The 18,243-nt window shown below is 41.1% G+C and overlaps 1 protein-coding gene across 2 annotated transcripts in view; it reads right to left on the bottom strand.

Annotated features, from left to right (window-relative positions):
- The window catches only part of ATP6V1H (ATPase H+ transporting V1 subunit H), a 107,407-nt gene that overhangs the window by 64,536 nt on the left and 24,628 nt on the right, over positions 1-18,243 (bottom strand). For both annotated transcript variants that reach the window (XM_077765023.1, XM_077765024.1), the window contains 2 exons: positions 6,588-6,685; positions 2,994-3,186 (listed from right to left, as the gene is read on the bottom strand). In XM_077765023.1, coding sequence (XP_077621149.1) covers positions 2,994-3,186; positions 6,588-6,685 — 291 coding nt within the window. The remainder of the gene's footprint in view (positions 1-2,993; positions 3,187-6,587; positions 6,686-18,243) is intronic.

Here is an 18,243-nt window from a genome sequence, read left to right as displayed (position 1 = left end):
GATTTATGTATTCCATTTATTAACATTCACTTCAGGGTGGGGGCAGGGGGCCATAAGTAATCTACAAGAACAAATTACTGGGGCACCTGGGTGGCTCTGTCAGTTAAGCATCTGACTTTGGTTCAGGTCATGATCTCACGGTTCGGGGGTTTGAGTCCCGCATCGGGCTCTGTGCTGACAGCTCAGAGCCTGGAGCCTGCTTCAGATTCTGTGTCTCCCTCTCTCTCTGACCCTCCCCTGCTCACACGGTCTCTCTCTCAGAAATAAAACATTAAAAAAAAAAAAAGAACAAATTATTGACAAATCCAGAAGTCAGTTTCATTACTTGCTAACATTTATCAACCTCTTTCCAACCTTGTACTAAAACACTCCTAGGCATCCTTCCAAAATCTCGTCAAGCCTTCTCCTCTCTGAAGCTTCTCCTAAAATTCCCTATTCTTACCCTCTACCTCTTTTATCTATTTTTTGAAAGGAGACTGTTGGAAGATCCTAATTCTCGAATTTTTCATCTTTACTAAGTAAATAAGAATACGATAATGAAACACTCAAGCAAAAGAAAAGGTACATTCAATTGAGCTACTAAAATACTTCAAAGTAGAGTCTCATTAACACAACCTACTCTGGTTGGAGAACTGATTATTACCCTATCTGGACGAGACGGAAATCTCCCTTGACCGCTCACCTAAACAGTTTGCTAGAACACCTAACGGCAGAGCCTGTACGGGGAGGTGCCACACTAGCCTATTTCTTCTCAGAGTAGACTTCTCAGGGGCCACACAACAGTCTCAACATTAAAAATAATGCATTTTCAAACAGGGAATCAGAATTCCTCTCGCACATGACCAGTTCTCCTTTTCATGGATTCCCTTTCTTTTAATGCTAAAGATTCCCTAGAAAATGCACCCAGAAAGAAACACAGGAGACGACAAAGCAATTAAGGGGGTGGCTCTGGCCCCAGACGACACTCCCTGAAATGCCAATCCTGCTGCTTTCTAACTGAGGAACTAATGGCCATGTCCTGGTTCCCTCATGTATAAGATAAAAATCATCATCGGGCCTATTCGATAACCATGAAGATTACATACAGCAATGCACGCCAATCACCCAATAAGCTGTAACATTTATTATCCTCAGCATCAAAGACAGGTGAGCAGGAGGGCTAAGGGCCCGAGTCATACTGCCTGAGGCTGACGTCCTGCTCTGCTTGGTCCTAGCTATTCCAGCAAAGTGCTTAACCACTTGTGGCCTAACGCCCACTGCATAGAGTTCCTGGGAGATTAAATGAGCGACACATTTAAAGCAATTCGAGGAGCCTGGGTGGCTCAGTCGGTTAAGCATCCGACTTCGACTCAGGTCATGATCTCACGGTTCATGGGTTCGAGCCCCGTGTAGGGCTCTGTGCTGACAGCTCAGAGCCTGGAGCCTGCTTCGGATTCTGTGTCTCCCTCTCTCTCTGACCCTCCCCTGCTCACGCTGTCTCTCTCAGAAATAAGTAAGAGCATTAAAAAAAATTCTTTTAAATAAACAAACAGTAAAACAAAACAAAACAAAAAAAAAGAACTATACCCAACAGAAATGTTCATCCAGTGGACAGACACGCAAAAGAAACTGGCCCATCCATGGGACACTGGTTAAAGAAACCACTTTACATCAACAGAGTAGAATATAGACATTAAAAAAATTACTGAAGAACTGCGTATGTGAAAATGAACACATATTCATTATACGTTGTCAAGAATAAAGCCATGGAACAGTATTTGTAATACGATGCCATTTTCTTTTTAAATACAAAACAAAATTACACACCTAATTATATATTTACCTCTATGTGCTTAGAAAAATCTGAAAGATGTTAGTAACTATGTTCGGCAAATGTAACATCTATGCTGTTTTTGAATGTTTGTAATACATCTGTACTGCTTTTTATTTCTGAGTTGTTGTGGTTTATTTAAAGAAAACAAAAGAGCAAATACTAGTTAAAAGCAGACCGTGAGCCAGTTAACTTGGATTTGCATGTCTAGCAGCAATGTGCCTTCTCTGTCTCACTATCCCCATTTGTGAAATGAGAAGACCAAAACTAATATGAATGATACCAATCTACTAACAGTAACAATGATCACCATGTTATAGGGCAGCAGGAAGCATTAAATGAGTTAACAGATGGAAAACCTTAGAAGGATGCATGGCACAGAGTAAGCTTGCTCTGAATGCCCATTATTACAACTCTTCAGTAGCATCCTTAGAAGACACTGGGGTTGGCCAACCTATCCCTCAGAAGCCCAATTAAACCCTAAGGCGACCAACAAGATAGTCAACACACAAGTACGGTAGCAAATGCACTGGGTCTGGGCCACCAGCCAATAACACTTTATTTCAGGGTGACAACTGCTTGGCAGCCTGAAGACCTGGGATTCAAATGCCAGCTCAGCTCTCCACCTTGTTCTCAACTCCCTCATCTGTTCAAGGGAGGGAGCTGACTTAAAAAACTGCCCAAATTCTAATATCCTAATAGGATAATTTTACTATACAAAACAGTAGACCTTTAGAGTTGCCTCAGATTTACTATACTGTTGGTCAACAGATCCAGAATCTGAACTACAACTCTATGGTGAAAATAAGGGCCCTTTAAGAGAGAAACTTCGTAACAATCTCTTGGAACACACCTCAACCAAAAAGGATTTCGTCAACATGAACATAATACAAGTAGATTTCCTACAGGCTTTTTATAACTCATACATTTTATCCATTTACGTGGTTTCTCCCTAATCCCAGCCTATTATACGGCATTGCCTCAATCCCACAACATATATACACTGGTGGGATTTGCTTCTATGTTCACCAAGACCCAGTGGTTTCATAACTACATGGAGAATAATCAATTTTTTCCCACCAGCTAAAAGCCCTGAAATATACTCCATGGGGAAAATGCCTCACACGTACACACACACACGCACGCACACACCAAAACAACAACAACGTCATAAAACACTTACACGGAATGCTGCAAGAATGATTCTTGTCACCTTCTCTTTGACAGACTCTTGAAGGATGTCGGACAAGACAGGAATGATATTATAGCGTCGCAGGTGTTCACACATTTGAGGACTGAATGCCAGGAGCCATATTGAAAAAATCATTTGATACTGGAGTTGAAAGCCACACTTGCTACTCAAAACTCCCATTATGCTGAAAAGGGACACACATTAAGAAAACATTTACTACAATAGCACAACAACAAAGGAGAAATAATCGACTATTCTCTTTTTGCACTAATGGAACGAGTCTCTCCAAATTATGTCATTCTCTTTTCCACCAAAAAGAACAAGCAAGTTAGGTCCCTACTTACAGAGGGCCATTTCCAGCACAGCCTCACTTCGGTCTTTCCCTAAGGTCACAAGACTTCTGGACACCTGAGGTTAATCAGTGGTGTCCAGCTCCTGATACGGGCTCAGGGAACAATTGCAGGGTTGCAGGATCATGCCCCCCATCAGACTCCGTGCTGGGCATGGATCCTGCTTGGGATTCTCTCTCTCTCTCTCTCTCTCTCTCTCTCTCTCTCTCTCTCTCTCTCCCCCACCCCACCCACCCCCATCTCTCCCACTCACACATGCTCACTCTCTCTCTCTAAAATTTAAAAAAAAAATTTTTTAAGATATCAGCATTCAGCAGCACTTGCTGCTGGAAAGCAGTAAGAAAGAAAACATAAATTTGCAATAATACAGCAGAGGAAATGGTAAGACAGACAGACAGACAGTAAAGAAGCTAAAATCAAAAGGACTTGGTAACACAAATGGCTGTACATCTTGGTGAAGTTGGAAGGTATACCAAGATTTTGAATCTGAATAACCAAGAGGTTCGTTTATACCTTTTAAAATATTTAGGAAACTCATACAGAGAAAAGAGGATGATTTTGGAAAAAACCTGTCACGAGCCTGAACTGGACACATCCAATCTTTGACTTTGGAGTAAAACCTCAGAAGCTTCTTTCATACTTATTTATTTATTTTGAGAGAGAGTGCGTGTGAGCAGGGGAGGGGTGGAGAGACAGGGAGAGAGAGGGAATCCCAAGCAGGCTCCACACTGTCACCACAGAGACCGAGGAACGGCTCAAACTCACAAACTGTGAGATCATGACCTGAGCTGAAATCAAAAGTCAGACAAGCTTAACCAACTGAGCCATCCAGGCGCCCCAAACCTCAGAAGCTTCTAATTCAACCTCCTATTTTACTTATAAGAAAATTGGGAAAGCTATATGGAAATGAAAGACATTACATCAAGGAAAAGAACTAAGGAAACTTCCCCAGGAAATGCCTACATTTAAACAAGAAAGAAGAGAAACTATCAAATTAGATCATTAAAAAGTGACCAGAGGGGTTAAGGGGTTAAAACCCACAGAACGTACAGCACAAAGACTGAACCCTTGGGCGTGATGCCAAGGACACACGGCCCAAGATAAACCTGAATACGGTACTTTAACAACCATTTGTTGAAAATCGATGTGGCAGATACAGTGTAGGAAAGGGACACATAATGAGGGGGACATTCTCGCTGCCGGGGCAAAAGGGCGCCGTGTGACCCCCACGGTAGGGAGAGAGCATGAGGAAGCCTAACATGGATTCCTCCAGACTTGGCCTGACCCACCGTGTCCCTAAAAATAAATCCCAGCCAGGACGACGACTACATGCGGGTCCCTCAAGTCCTTCTGTTGAGTCTCCTGAGGCTGTGTGAACACCAGAAATTCAAAGCATTCAGAATGCTTTACTTTCCATCCATAATGGCAATTACCTGAGGAAGGAGTTTCCTAATTATTAGACGAATCAGATGTTGAAACCACAGACAGAATTCTATTCTGACGGTGATGGTAAAATGGGTCACATACATGAAACCCCAAACTGTCAGTCTTCAAATGATTGCATCATAAATGCATTTGCACAAACTGAAGAATCAGTAAGTGAAAATATATTTCTAAGGACAAAGACAGGAAATAGGGTATTCTCACTTATTTAGCTGCTCAACGTGAAAGGCTCCAATAGTATTGCAATAAGAGGCTGCACCATTCCATTTTGCTAAAAGGATGTGTGATAGTTTTCTTTCATCGTCTGTATGTTTGTGCACCAAAACTCACTTACTACGAAAAGATTTACCATGAAAAAATTCTTACAGAATTTCTAATGGTTGTTTTTCACTATTGCTTTACTCATAATTCTATAAACTTTCCATAAAATAACCAAATATATATTTTCAAAAACGTCCACGTGGCAGATTGTGATGACTACTTTTCCTGACATATTGAAGGTCAAAAAAGTATAAAAAGACCAAAATTTTACATGTTAAAATAAGATTACTGATTTGTTAAGTGTCCCCCTCTTGATGTCCCCTCAGGTCAGATCTCGCAGTTCATGAGACTGAGCCCTGCATGGGGCTCCATGTGGAGAATGGAGCCTGCTTGGGATTCTCTCTCTCTCTCTCTCTCTACCCCATCCAGACTGTGCTCCGTCTCCCCAAAAATAAATAAAAATTTTTTAAAAGAGATTACTAATTTATTGAGTCAATGGTAATTGAGTAGTTCATGACAATTCTACGCAACTCGTAAGGAAAGCCAGTTGAGGAAGCAGCCCGGCTAAGGGAGCCGCAAACACTGGCTGGGAAGGTCCCTTTGGCAGGCACATCCCTGCATGCAGATGAAGGCACCGGCCTAGGAGAGAATGATGCCACAGTCAGGATGTCATTCAGTCGACTCTTCTTGCTCATCAACTAACCTTCTGTTGACAAACTAGCTTCCTGTATAGGTTTTCCAACAGATAAACAACATCTTCATCAACCAAAAAGAGTATTTAGTTTAAGAGCATGAGATTTTGGGGCGCCTGGGTGGCTCAGTCGGTTGAGCGTCCAACTTCGGCTCAGGTCGTGATCTCACAGTTCGTGGGTTCGAGCCCCATGCTGAGCTCTGTGCTGACAGCGTGGAGCCTGGAGTCAGCTTTGGATTCTGTCTCCCTCTCTCTCTCTGCCCCTCACCCGCTCATGCGTGCTTTCCCTCTCTCTCTCAACAATAAACATTAAAAAGAGCATGAGATCTCTCATAATGAATAAATAAGTTGACTTTCTGGTAGTAAAAGAGAATTTTGTTTTGGTGTTGGGGGCAGTTCTCATATAAGTTATTTGCTAACCTGAGGGGGCTGCCCCTCAAAGTTTCTGAACCTGCCAATCAGGACCCCATGGAGAGCGGGCTAAGAATGGGTCATATTCATTTTTCTAGATACGACTTTTTCTTGTTGACTCTTGCCTGCATTTACCACAAGGTACTTTTATCATTGTTTTTCCTATTCTGAGTACCTAGAATTTGTCCCGCCAAGCAGGAGGCTTTTAAGAGTCCCTAACCCCTTATGACAGCACAGACCAAGTGAGGGGAAGGGGGAGCCTTTCACTGAGTAGTTATTGACTTTCATGAGAGTTAGCATAATCCATTGTTGAACAGACATGAAAAAAAAATACTTCTTTTAGATAATTAAATGTATTAATTTCTTTGCAAATGTCAAGGAGAGACGCTTTCACATGCTGTTGTACGTTATGGGCGAAAGGGCACTCACCAGTTCACCCCGTCTGCCTCCACCCAGGCGAAGCGGTACTCGTTGACCCGGAGCATCAGCTGCAGGCAGCCGGCGACGCACTGCACATACTGAGAACTCTACGCAGAAGAAGCACATGGTTTCCAAGTTGAAAAGCATTTAAAGACAAGAGATCGTGCATATATGGAAAGTTGGGAGTTTTTGTTTTTGTTTTTTACTGGTTTCTTATCATTAGAAAATCCCAAAGTCCCTAATATTTTTTCAAAATTCAGCCTTCAGTTCTGCTTTTCTCTCTGCCTCTCAGAAAACGCAGGTGATTTCCTCTGCCAAGTTAAACCTATATAGCTCAAGACTACTTAACACACAGGGAAGTCAAGGAACAAAGTCACTATATCCTTGATATGGCTTGATAGGTACTATCTTGCAATGTTTCATTCAGCCCTGAATGGAGGCATTATAGAGACAGTACCGCTCTTCATAACTGTAGAAACATCGAAGAACAATAATAAAACTAAAAAGACAAAACTGTATGCTTTGAGATGGCGCTATATTTAAATGGCCGTGGGTGAGTCACTGAACCTTTCCAGTACTCAATTTCTTTGTCCTTAATAAGGAAGACACCCCAAGCATCCCGAAGGGGTTCTGTTAGGATTAAGTAAAGTAATTCGTTTAGCATACAGCCAGGCATTGCAAAGAAACACAATAAATCGGAACTTAAAAAAAAAAAAAAAATGGGGGCCTGGGGGGCTCAGTCAGTTAAGCATTCAACTTTGGCTCAGGTCATGATCTCATAGTTTGTGAGTTCAAGCCCCATATCAGGCTCCATGCTGCCAGCTCAGAGCCTAGAGCATGCTTCAGATTCTGTCTCCCTCTCTCTTCCCATCTCCTCTTCTCTCTCTCAAAAATAAACAAAAACTTTAAAAAAAAAACTATACAGCACAATAAGCAGTCTAAACATTTGAAAAAGGTGCTCTATAATTTTTAACAGCTATCAGTTCGATAGCACTGTTCTAGAGAAACTGTGGTTAAATATGGAACTTGAAATAAACAGGAATAACAGCCACAGAATAATGCAGGTACCTCCATTTTAGTAAAGCTAAGAGCAACACCTAGCCTGGGCTCTTCTCTAAATATTTACCTCCCGCCTCCTGCTTCCATCTATAAGAAGAGAAAGCTTCTACAAGAGGAAGCTTCTGACTCTGTCCTTAAAGAACATGAATAAAGAACATGATAAAAAAGAAAGAAAAAAGCTAAAAAGAAAAAGGAAAGAATCACGGATGTTATAGAAATTCACAAAGCCTAATACTAGGTGCTACTAGGCTCTGTGTTTTAATTCAAACAAAGTTCATTAGAACCTAACACTTCAAAGAAACTCCAAGCATTGATTACAAAAACACAATGACATAAGTGCGTTTGGTGGAATTATCCAAAGTTATCAAGAAAAGGTTACCTTAGATTTTAAAAGTAGTGAACATAATTTCCCAAAAGCACAATATATCCATTCATATTATTTGCCTGAAAACTCAAAACATTAGCAGAAATGACCAAAAAAAAGAAACATGAATTTTCAGTTCTAAAAGAACCCTCCATGACGGGGGAAAAAATGTCATTTTTCCAATTAAGTCAGCAGGTAGTAATCCTTTTTGAAAGAGGGATTCCATTTGTCTTGTCTAGAGAGCGAGCCTGAGCAAGGTTTCCACATATAATGAATAAAAATGCAACCCAGGGCAGTCTCCCCTTCCATTTATCATCAATTTTCTCTCAACACAAAAATTTCTTGGTTCACAGTAAGCTTTTTCTTCTGTCCTTTTTACTGTACCATGTTGAAATACATGATACATTTCAAATATGGATTCTTCACTGTCATACATCTTCCAGATTCACAGTGTAAATGTGCATAATTAAAGATCCTGGCTCTAAACTGTACTCACGCCTATTACACATAATGAGGGAGTCCAAATACCATCCCAGATGGGGCAAAGGCAATCCTAATAGGAAAGTACATTGCACTCCAGGCCTATTTCAAGAAATTAGAAAAAGCGCAAGTACAAAATCTAACAGCACACCTACAGGACCTAGAGGCAGAGCAACAAGACCACCCTAAACCCAGTAGGAGAAGAGAAATAGTAAAAATCAGGGCAGAAAGAAACAAAATAGAAACCAAAATAAACAGTTAAACAGATCAATGAATCAGAGTTGGTTTTTTGAAAAAATAAACAAAACTGACAAACCTCTAGCCAGGCTTCTCAAAAAGAAAAGAGAGGGCACTCAAATACACAAAATCATGACTAAAAATGGACTTATTACAACCAACCCCTCAGAAATACAAGCAATTATCAGGGAATACTCTGAAAAATTATATGCCAACAAACTGGACAATTTGGAAGCAGCTCAGAGCCTGGAGCCTGTTTTGGTCTGTGACTCCCTCTCTGACCCTCCCCTGCTCAAGCTGTCTCTCTTTCTCTCTCCTAGAAATAAAAATTAAATAAATAAATAAATAAAAATTAAAAAAAAAAGAAATGGACAAATTCCTAAACACACACTCACTACCAAAATTCACACAGAAGAGATAGAAAATCTGAACAGACCCATACATAACTAGTGAAGAAACTGAATCAGTTATCAAAAATCTCCCAACAAATAAGAGCCCTGGACCTGATGGCTTCCCTGGGGAATTCTACCAGACATTTAAAACAGAATTAATCCCAATTCTTCTCAAGCTATTCCAAAAAATAGAAATCGAAGGAAAACTTCCAAACTCATTCTACAAAGCCAGCGTCACTTTGATTCGCAAGCCAGGCAGAGATCCCGCAAAAAAAGAAAACTACAGGCCAATATCCTTGATGAATACAGATGCATAAATCCTCCACAAGATACTTGCAAATTGGATTCAACAGCACATAAGAAGAATTATCCACCATGATCAAGTGGGATTCATTCCTGGGTTACAGGGCTGGTTCAATATTTGCAAATCAATCAATGTGATATATCACATCAACAAAAGAAAAGATAAAAACCATATGATCCTGTCAATAGATGCAGAAAAAGTATTTGACAAAATACAGCATTCCTTTTTAATAAAGACCCTCGAGAAAGTCGGGATAGAAGGAACTTACTTAAATATCATAAAAGCCATCTATGACAAGCCGTCAGCTAACATCATCCTGAATGGGGAAAAACTGAGAGCTTTCCCCCTGAGATCAGGAACACGACAGGGATGTCCACTCTCACTACTGTTGTCTAACATAGTGCCGGAAGTCCTAGCATCAGCCATCAGATGACAAAAAGAAATAAAAAGGCATCAGAATTGGCAAAGAAAAAGTTAGACTCTTACCTTTCATAGACGACATGATACTCTACATAGGAAACCCAAGAGACTCCACCAGAAACCTACTAGAGCTGGTCCATGAATTCAGCAAAGTTGCAGGATACAANGCAGCAATTTCTTACTTGACACATCCCAAAGGCAAGGGAATCAAGAGCAAAAATGAACTATTGGGTTTTCATCAAGATTAAAAGCTTCTGCACGGCAAAGCTTCTGCGTATAAAGAATAGGCAACTGATGGAATGGGAAAAGATAGTTGCAAATGACATATCAGATAAAGGGCTAGTATCCAAAATATATGAGGAACTCACCAAACTCCATACCTGAAAAACAAATAATCATGTGAAGAAATGGACAGAAGACATGAACAGACACTTCTCCAAAGAGGACATCCAGATGGCCAACAGACACATGAAACGATGCTCAGGGTCCCTCCTCATCAGGGAAATACAAATCAAAACCACACTGAGATACCACCTCACGCCAGTCAGAGTGGCTAAAATCAGCAAATGAGAAGACTATAGATCCTGGCGAGGATGTGGAGAAACGGGCACCCTCCTACACTGTCGGTGGGAATGTAAACTGGTCAACCCCTCGGGAAAACAGTGTGGAGGTTCCTAAAAAAATTAACAATAGAACTCCCCTATGACCCAGCAATAGCACCACTAGGAATTTACCCAAGGGATACAGGAGTGCTGATGCATAGCGGCACACGTACCCCAATGTTCATAGCAGCACTCTCAACAATAGCCAAATCATGGAAAGAGTCTAGATATCCATGAACTGACGAATGGATCAAGAAGATGTGGTTTATCTATACGATGGAATACTACACGGCAATGAGAGAGAATGAAATCTGGCCATGAGTAGCAACATGGATGGAACTTGAGGATGTTATGCTGAGCGAAATAAGTCAGGCAGAGAAGGACAGATACCATATTTTTGCACGTATAGGTGGATTAGAAGGAACTTAACAGAGGTCCATGAGGGAGAAGAAGGGGGAAAATAGTGGGGGAGAGGGAGGGAAGCAAACCATGAGAGACTCTTGAATGCTGAGAACAAACTGAGTGGTGATGGAGGGTGGGGGAGAGGGGAAGGGGGTGATAGGCATGGAGGAGGGCACTTGTGGGGATGAGCACTGGGTATAATATGGAAACCAACTTGACAATAAACTATTTTAAAAAACAAACAAGTACCATCCCAGAAATCACTTTCAAAGTATATAGTAAAGGCAACACTGGCAAGTAATTGAATTATTGCCTTCAATTAAACAAAGTAAATTATATCACTTCCTTACATTTCACTTACGTTGTCCTATTATGCACATGCATAAAAATTAGTCAACCGTTTTTTGTAAATAAGCTTTCGATCAAGCCAATAAGTCACCATCTCTAATCCCAGACAAAGGTAATTCAATACTGCTAAAGAAAATCATACAATCCTGCAAAGCCACCATGCAATTCTAGGCTGTTCTCTCTGCCATGCACCAGTCACTCACACACTCACCACCACCCTGTCCTATGGTCTTCCATCACTCTCGGCAATACGAGGAAATATATGGACCATCAGTGAGAGATTCACCAGCTGCCAACATCTCACCCCCCCAAATTGAACCACACTTAGAGCCATTCTTGCCTCGCTCTCACCTAGGAGATGGAAAGACTTCCTGTCCGCGACCTTCAGCCCCAGCATCTGCATCCCACTATGCCCACACGATGCTTCGTCCAGCAGACCCCTCTCCTGCATCTTCCATCTCTCTGACTGGTGTCCTCTCTTCAGCCTCTAAATACACCCAATCCTTTCCCCCCTCAAAGTCCCTAAATCTTATACCAATCTCTGGATCCTTCTTCCTCCCCATACATAAAGGCTTCCTGAAAGAAGTACCACCAAATTTTTACTTCTTTTGTATCTTAGCACCCCACTAATAATGCCACATGCTAGGATTCCCAGTGACCTTAAAAGTTTCAACAGTTACTTTCACCTGACAACCAGACCTCTGCCTCCAACCACTGACTGAACAGCTCTCTTCCCACTCTCTTCTCTGTCTGAACCGACTTGTGTGACTATTAGGTGTCTGTGTGACACTGCAGACAGTTTCTGGGCATTGTAAGTTCTTTTTTGAAAAGAAAAATACAAATACAATAATACTTTAACTTTCACTTGTAATTTTCTCTTTCCATTTAATATTGTACTTAGAGATCTACTGCATTCTTAACCATTGATACAAAGATTTTAACCCCCCTGTGCTCTTTCAACTTGGAGGAAGTACTTGTTAATTCAACAACGTTTATTTGGTTGCTTATATTATCTGACAGACAGAAGGGACTCCACTTTATTTTCACATATGTTCACATTCTAAGTATTTGGACTTAGAATCCAACCAAAGATGAAGCCACCCGTTTGCCCTTGAAGTTGTCGGAAACCACCTGACAGCTACCACCTCAGCTGCCTGCAGTCAGCAACGGTTAAGGGACTCAAGGCTGCCATCATTCTAAGTTCCCAACTACTCCCCCGAAATGCTCCACAAGTCTCTACCCAATATTCATTCAACAAATATTTACTGAGTGCCTTCTATGTTCCTGCACTGGACACACAACCATGAACAAGCAGACCGCAGTCCCTTCTATCAGGCAGCTTACAGTCTAATGCAGAAAGAGGAAACGTACAAACACACACACACACACACACACACACAATTGTAGAGTGTACTGGAATCTGACAAATTCAAATACAACAAAAATACTGTTAAGAAAAGGAGATAGGAAATGAGAGAGGGAGACATCGGAATTCTCATACTTTGTTGATGGGTCTGTGTATTGACTTAGGACACCGACTGGCAGTACCTACAAAGTTCACACGCACCTTACAACCCAGCAGTTCCATTCTGTTAAACGGGATCTTTGGAGAGGGACTCGATGCTGAGACCAGGGGTGAACCCCAGGAAAGTAAAATAGCCAGGCATGCAGCAATGGGGGGAAGATCCAGTACATGGGACATGGTCCACAGACCACCCCCCTTCCCACGGCTGCCCTGTGCCACGTGACCCCCCTTCATATCCTTCAATGGCCTTCCCCCCACCATGGACAAGTTCTAAAGTGAACTTTGTTAGCTATGCGATCCCGAAGGCCCCGAGTGCCCCGGACCCGCCCTCCTTTTCCCCCCATTCTCCCCATGTCCCCTCTCCTACCACACCATCAGCTCTCCCTCCCCTGCAATGTTCTCCACACGCTTCCCTACGCCGGGGGCCCGGGCCCAGCCCCCTGCTTCCNCCCCCCCCCCCCCCAAGAACACTCTCCAAGGGCCTGTGCTCCTCTCTCACAAGCACTGCCACAAGGCGCCTATGCAGCTTGTCTAGTGCTGTACTCCAGGGATAAAGGAGCCCTAGGGAGCCAGCCAGGAGTCCCGACCCAGCTGTTCGGTGCCACGCTTTTGGCACCACGCACTCTACCTGGAGGCGCTCAATACGGGTTTCCTGATTTTTTTTTTTATTTATTTTGAGAGAGAAAGAGAGAGAGAGCAGGGGAGGGGCAGAGAGAGAGGAAGATGGAGGATCCCAAGCAGGCTCCACACTGTCAGCACAGAGCCTGACATGGGGCTCAAGCTCACAAACCAGGAGATCATGACCAGAGCCGAAGTCAAGTCAGATGCCTGACCGACCTAGCCACCCAGCCGCCCCAGTACAGATTTCTTGACTGAACGGACAAACAAGAAATACAAAGAGATGTCATATCTTACACAGACTCCAAAGGAACGTGGCTCTAACAGAGATGGCTCAGTAACTAAAAGTGTGGCCAAAATCTTATGCTGGTAAAAATCAATACTGCAGAAATATATACAACGTGGCACTATTATTCCATTTCTTTTTGGAGCCAAGACTGCATCTGTTTGGTAGTATGGATCTTATGTAATTGTCTACGATTTTCTTTAAATTTATCTCAATTTGAGAATTAATATAAATTTCTAGTCAATTCTGGCTGCACCTTATAAATGATCCTATTTTACTAGGAAATATTTATGGTAAAAGAGCGCACTTAGCCACATAATCGTTTCCATTTAAATTGCTAAAGTAGGGGTAGCTGGGTGGCTTAGTCAGTTAAGTTTGATTTTGGCTCAGGTCATGATCTCACAGTTAGTGGGATCAGGCCCACGTCGGGTTCTGCTTGGGGCTCTTTCTCTCCCTCTTTCACTAACCCTCTGCTGTGCTCACTCTCTCTCTCAAAATAAACTCTAAAAAAAACTCAAAAAAGAAATGGAGAATTTTTTTATATAAAGTTTATTAACACATGTATTTTTCAAAGCACTTTCAAACAGAAATTTAAAAAGGGCAATATTATGATACCAATTTTTCAGATGAGGCTTAAAAAGGTGATATAATTTGTTGAAATTAAAACAGTGAGTTAACCCTGGATGGGCACTGGGGGGCCACTCTCTTCACGCTTCGGCTAAAGTTCTCTGTGCTCCGGACATCCCGGGCTGAGAGCCGGCCACCACACACCCTCGCCCCACAGCAAACCTCACTGCAAGAAGAAAACTACGCTTACTTTGCAACACATTTAACAGAATATCACTTCCGTAAATTTTCCAATGTCGCCGAGATGCAAATTTTCCTACACTGTGGGGGAATAATCACATCATAGGGAAAACAGCAACTGATGAAGTTCACCTTCGCGGCAAATATGCTCTCAGAGACCCATATTCTGCAGAACTACAAAGTAATTTGACAACTGAGGAATTACAAAGTAAACAGGCAACAAAAGATAAACATAAAAACTACAGTGATATTGTACCAAGTAAAACTAATGTTATAAAAATGCTTATTGATAAATTTTCTTTTTTTAAATTATTTCTTAAAATGTTTTATTTATTTCTGAGAGAGAGAGACAGCATGAGCAGAGGAGGGTCAGAGAGAGAGGGAGATAAAGAGTCTGAAGCAGGCTCCAGGCTCTGAGCTGGCTGTCAGCGCAGAGCTCGACGCGGGGCTCGGACCCACGAACCGTGAGATCATGACCTGAGCCGAAGTCGGACGCTTAACCGACTGAGCCACCCAGGTGCCCCGATAAATTTTCAATATTCATCCTCGTAATGCTGGGATTTAAGTACAAACTAAATGAGAAAGAGCAAAGATAATATTCACTTAAATTCTGGAATCATGGACCCTTGAAACAACACATCTGTATTGCAGGAAAAAGCATCTGTCCCACAGATAGTAAAACGCACAATACAGCAGAACTGGTGAAGCACCACGCTGAACTTTCCGGACACATAATTGACTGAAATAAATTCCAGAACCCGGTTTTACATGAAATGGAGGACTGCTGATTTCAACAGTCCCAGAGGTACTTAATGTTCCATAAAAATCACATGAATCTTTTCTCATAGAACTAAAAAAATAAGTATGTGCACCTATGTGTGTGATTTTTTTATTCCACCACAGACATTCGCTTCAAAAAAAAATTTAAAAACCAAGACAATGTCAAATGAGGAAATGGAGCAACTGGAATTCTCATACTTTGTTGACAGATATGTAAACTGATTTAGAACACTGACTAGCAACATCTACTAAATTTACATACACTTTGCAACCCTGCAATTCCATTCTAGAATTAAGTATTCCAGACATAAGCAATTACATCTATCAAAAGACACGTACAAGAACGTTCACAGCAAGATTATTCACAATAGCCCAAAACTAGAAGTAACCCAAATATCCATTAACAAGAGAATAGAAAATATTCATTTAATAGATTCCTACATAGCAATAAAAAGAAGGAATTACTGCTAGGGGCACCTGGGTGGCTCAATCTGCTAAGCGTCCAACTCTTGATTTCAGGTTAGATACTGATTTCAGGGTCATGGGATCGAGCCCCACCACAGGCCCAGCACAGAGCACAGAGCCTGCTTGGGATTCTTTCTCTCTCTCTCTCTCCCTCTTTCTCTGCCCCTTCTCCACTCATTCGCTCTCTTCCTCTCCCTCTCTCAAAATAAATAAGTAAACTTAAAAAAAAGAGAATGAATCACTGCTAAATGCAATATGAATGAGTTTCATTGGCACAATATTGGCAAGAGAATTCAGATACGGAAGAGTTCATACTGTATACAATCCCATTACAACAGAGTTCAAGATTAGGCAGAACTAGTCTATGGGAATAGGTTCCATGATAACCATAACCTTGGTAAGAGTTGAGCCAAAGGGAAGTATTGAGTATGCGGGCATGTGACACAGAAATTCATTTAGCTGAACATTTAAAATCTATGCATTTTACTTTGTGTAAGTTAAGACATAATTTAAAAAATAAAGAAAAAAAGAAAAGAAAAAAAACACAAAGGAAGGAAGGGAGAGGGGAGAGGCTTTGCCTATCAAGAGTTTTGCCAAATTATCTTTCGCAAATCACTTAAACTCTTCAAAACTGCTTTATCATCAATAAAGGGAAATACTAGCCCTAACAAATTAAAAGTGAAAAATCTGCTACTCAAATCTGAACTCAAGTCAGTTCTGACAAAACAACCGTAAGGTATATTTTTATTATCTCATATGCAGGAACTAAAATATATAAGCCCAAAAATTCTTTTGAAGTTGGCTTACTCAAAAAGATCTTCTAGTCAATACTCCCAAAATACCTAGATTAAATGTCTAAATTGAAATAATTTAGTCTTAGACTTCAGAGTTACCAAAAAAAGTAATTCACTATTAATTTATAAACTTCTCAATCTTCCTCAAGCTAATTTGCTTAGTCATCCAAGAGATTCCTTACTATGCAGAAAAATCATTATGAACTTGAGAAAATATTACTTTATAAATTACTGCCTTGTATACAACTTCCAAGAACGCATCTCATGTACAATATTAGATTACTTATTATTGTTATCATTGCTATGCTTTGACAATGATTTGTAAAATAAAGTCCTGTACTGAAATACCTACCCACTTAATTTTCTTTTGTATTGCCAGAATATACTTCTGGATAATCCTTCCAAAAATACGATAAAAAAAAACAAAACTCACAGATTCTTATCTTTCCTCCGTAATGTTCGTTCTGTGCACATATTTTAATGATCCTCAATGTTTAAAATGTATTAATTTTGTGGCAAGAAGATAAAAGGCTATTGAACAATGAAAATCCTCCAAGAACTGCTTTAGGTGAAACTTACAGTTGACATCCTGTAATCCCTTGTGAATTACTCTGGGGCCTCACAGACTTGGGCTCACCAGCTACAGCAGACCAGGGTTCAGCAAGGGGCCTGACCTTGCTGTATGAATTACTGACACAGCCCACTCATTTCTGCTACATAGGAAGTACTTCTGATGTACTTAACAACAAAGCAGGAAAGAACTAAACGAAGTACTCTACCTCTAGCATAAGACTAAAAAGTATCACGTGGGCACAGCATGAAGTTACAACAGTAAAGCCAATACATGAATATATGAATAATAAGGACATTAGAACTGCCACAGAAGACACTTTAAGAAATTTGGCCAGGGGCGCCTGGGTGGCTCAGTCGGTTAAGCGTCTGACTTCGGCTCAGGTCATGATCTCACGGTTCGTGGGTTCGAGCCTCATGTCGGGCTCTGTGCTGACTGCTAGCTCAGAGCCTGAAGCCTGCTTCAGATTCTATATCTCCCTCTCTCTCTGACCCTCCTCTGCTCACACTGTCCCTCTCTCTCAGAAATAAATAAAACATTAAAAAAATTTTTTTTTAAAATTTAGCCAAAAGCCAAAAAAATCCCTAAATTTCATTTCTCTCATCCTAAAATACTGTAAATACGTGCTAAAACATACACAAATCTTGAAAACATTACACTAAGTGAAAGAAGCCAGTCACAGATACCCACATGCTATACACTTTCATTTTATAAAATGGCCAGAAGAGGCAGAAAGAGAGAGGCAGAAGGCAGACTGGTGGTTGCTAGAGGTGGGAGTGGGGAACCGGAATGAAGAATGACTGTTAATGTACAGGGTTTCTTTCTGAGGTTTTACAAAGGTTATAAGATTAGATTGTGTTAATGGCTGCACAACTTTGTAAAGATACGAAAACCTACTGAACTGCGCAAATGGATGGATTTTATGGTAAGTGATATATATTTGGATAAAAAAATTCTAAAACCTTAATAAAATTGAAAATGCACTTTCTTACTTGTACTCGTCACATTTCGAGGGCTCAACAGCCACATGGTAGCCACCATAGTGGACAGTTCATCATCACTGAAAGTTCTGGTGGACAGAATGGACCCGGAACATTAAAAGGCAAGATGAATAGAGAATAAGGAGAACGTGTCCACTTCCTGAAGTTACTACTATCAATGAAACAACGTTCATCCAGCAATAACTAATGCTAACCTGGATCCACAGCGAA

This window comes from Crocuta crocuta, unplaced genomic scaffold (genome assembly GCF_008692635.1).
Source record: "Crocuta crocuta isolate KB4526 unplaced genomic scaffold, BGI_CrCroc_1.0 scaffold94, whole genome shotgun sequence".
NCBI lineage: Eukaryota > Metazoa > Chordata > Mammalia > Carnivora > Hyaenidae > Crocuta > Crocuta crocuta.
The sequence above is the reverse complement of the archived record's forward strand: the minus strand, read 5'-3'. Positions and strand labels throughout refer to the sequence as shown.